The 2,171-nt window shown below is 35.9% G+C and overlaps 1 protein-coding gene across 1 annotated transcript in view; it reads left to right on the forward strand.

The window, feature by feature from the left end:
• Positions 1–253: 253 nt before the first annotated feature.
• LOC106466780 (H2.0-like homeobox protein) overlaps positions 254–2,171 on the forward strand; it is a 29,392-nt gene continuing 27,474 nt past the window's right edge. The window contains exon 1 of the mRNA XM_022395623.1: positions 254–1,169. Coding sequence (XP_022251331.1) covers positions 848–1,169 — 322 coding nt within the window. The 5' untranslated portion in view covers positions 254–847. The remainder of the gene's footprint in view (positions 1,170–2,171) is intronic.

Raw genomic sequence — 2,171 nt, forward strand, 5'->3', positions numbered from 1 at the left:
ATGTACAGGTCCAAACTATCTAGTATCAAGGTTTGGTTAAAGAGGACGTAAAAGCAATAGGCACTACCCTTTAGTATAAGCTCTATGTAATTATGTAAATACTTCGATCTGCAACCTTTATTATCAGCTTTACATAGCTAAAATTTTAATCATATACAAGTTAACTGTTCTAGAATCATCTTTTTATCTACATTTTCAAGTTCTGTCTCAAGAGTTTTACATAATTCCAACATACTGACAATAACTCGCAAGCATTAGCTATTATTAGCTCTACATGGCCACTGTAGATACAAAACACTAGTAAAGACGGGGTTATATCAGCTATATATTCATAGTCAAATTTACTGTTGTGAAGAGATTCTGTATGGTGTAAATTCTTTGATGCGAAAGCAAGAAAAGTCGTAATAGTGAATTATCTTGTTTACTGAAATTATTATCATGTTTAGAGAGAAACTCACGGCATATGTTCATTGGTGTCACTTTTTTTGTGGTTTATCAGGTCTTGCGGTTAGAAGGCGTGTCCACCTGGCCAATCAATTACTTGTTTATCCATGACGAATTCATGTTGGTTCCTTATCCACAAACGGGCCGCCCCGTCGAGGCACGTGCGAACAAATATTCCTCACTCGGTATCAGTTGTTACAGTACAGTGTAACAAGCAGAGTAAGCAAACGTTCATCAGACTGCATGGTGCAGTGTGAACACACGCTCGTTCTTAAGCTGCTAATTCATAACTACACTAACACTCGGTGAAGGTTTCCAGAACGAAGAGACCCTACAACGGCAAACGAAAAATAAAAATCTAATTTAGTATCAGGGGAGACTACCGTCTTGTAGGACGGCTATCATGTTCATCTCTAGCAGTTACATGTTATGTCACTCCTCTCCAACCTACCCCTCACTTCTACCGACCACTTTCTATGACCGCCAATGTTGTGCCACTTCAGGAACAACCGAGAGAGAGAAAAAAACACCGTTGTCTTCAACCATGACTGACCGCCACTCATCTCGGACTGTTCCCTTACCACGGAAAGCTACATGTGTTGTCCTCTCACGATCATCAACTCCACCCTCTCCTCAACAAGTGTCTTCTTCAGTGACAAGTCGTGACCTCAAGTTTGGTGTAGATCGGATTCTAGCCGATGGGTCACCTTTACAAGAAGAAAAAGGTAAGATAATTTGATAGATGAAAAAGTTCAACTTTTTTAAGTTTTATATTAAATAAAACAGCCCACAATAGAAACAAATATAAATGGAACAGTTATTAATATCCCGAATTTTAATAGTGTTTCAACTTGACTGATTTAGAAGTTGGTAGAAATGCTTTGTTGTTACCAAAACTAAGACTTGACATAACATAATCTATGGATAACAAAGATCCATTTATTTCTTCAAGACTGTCCTTTGGGGAAAATAATGACAAAGGATCGAAGTAGACACAACTAAGAGTCGCGCGTTTAATCCTTTCCCTTCCCTTATGAAATCCCATTATTAAATAAAACATTACAAAATAATACGTTTCGATAAATTAAGCGTAGCCTTCTTTAAATAGTGCTTCTCGATGTTTGTGGTTTTCATACAGTTAAAACCGATTGCATGGCTACAAGCTGTAATGCTAATAATTGAAAGGTTAACTCAACAGAAGATTTCTTCGAATATCCATATGGAAACATGATTTTTGAATAATGTTTTTTAAAATTCTAACAGGATCGGTGGTGAAAAACAAACCGCTAATGAGAGCTCCCCTAGATACATGGACCAAGGGGAACTGAAACAATATACGATAACTGGATAGTTGATATTTAAAGTATAGAATGTTCGCTTGTCGAATGTTTACTTTTTTCTTACTTTAGGGTTAAAATTACTTATTTATACGTAATTAAGTTATCTAATTTTTTACTGCAGTTTTCGTTTACTTATAGTGTTTCGACGCTCACCGTTCTTTTTTAAACTCTGTGGAATATTGGAATTTTGGCTTAATTGAACGGATACAACTATTTGTATTCTTGAAGTTTTATGATTTTTCCGCCATAACTTAAAGGAGAAATTTATTTCTAATCCACGTATTACTATTATTGTTTCACCGGAACATAATGCAGGAAATTTCTTTCTAATCCACGTATTACTATTATTGTTTCACCCGGAACATAATGCAGGAAATTTCTTTCTAA

The sequence above is a fragment of the Limulus polyphemus genome, unplaced genomic scaffold, assembly GCF_000517525.1.
Source record: "Limulus polyphemus unplaced genomic scaffold, Limulus_polyphemus-2.1.2 Scaffold76, whole genome shotgun sequence".
Taxonomy (NCBI): domain Eukaryota; kingdom Metazoa; phylum Arthropoda; class Merostomata; order Xiphosura; family Limulidae; genus Limulus; species Limulus polyphemus.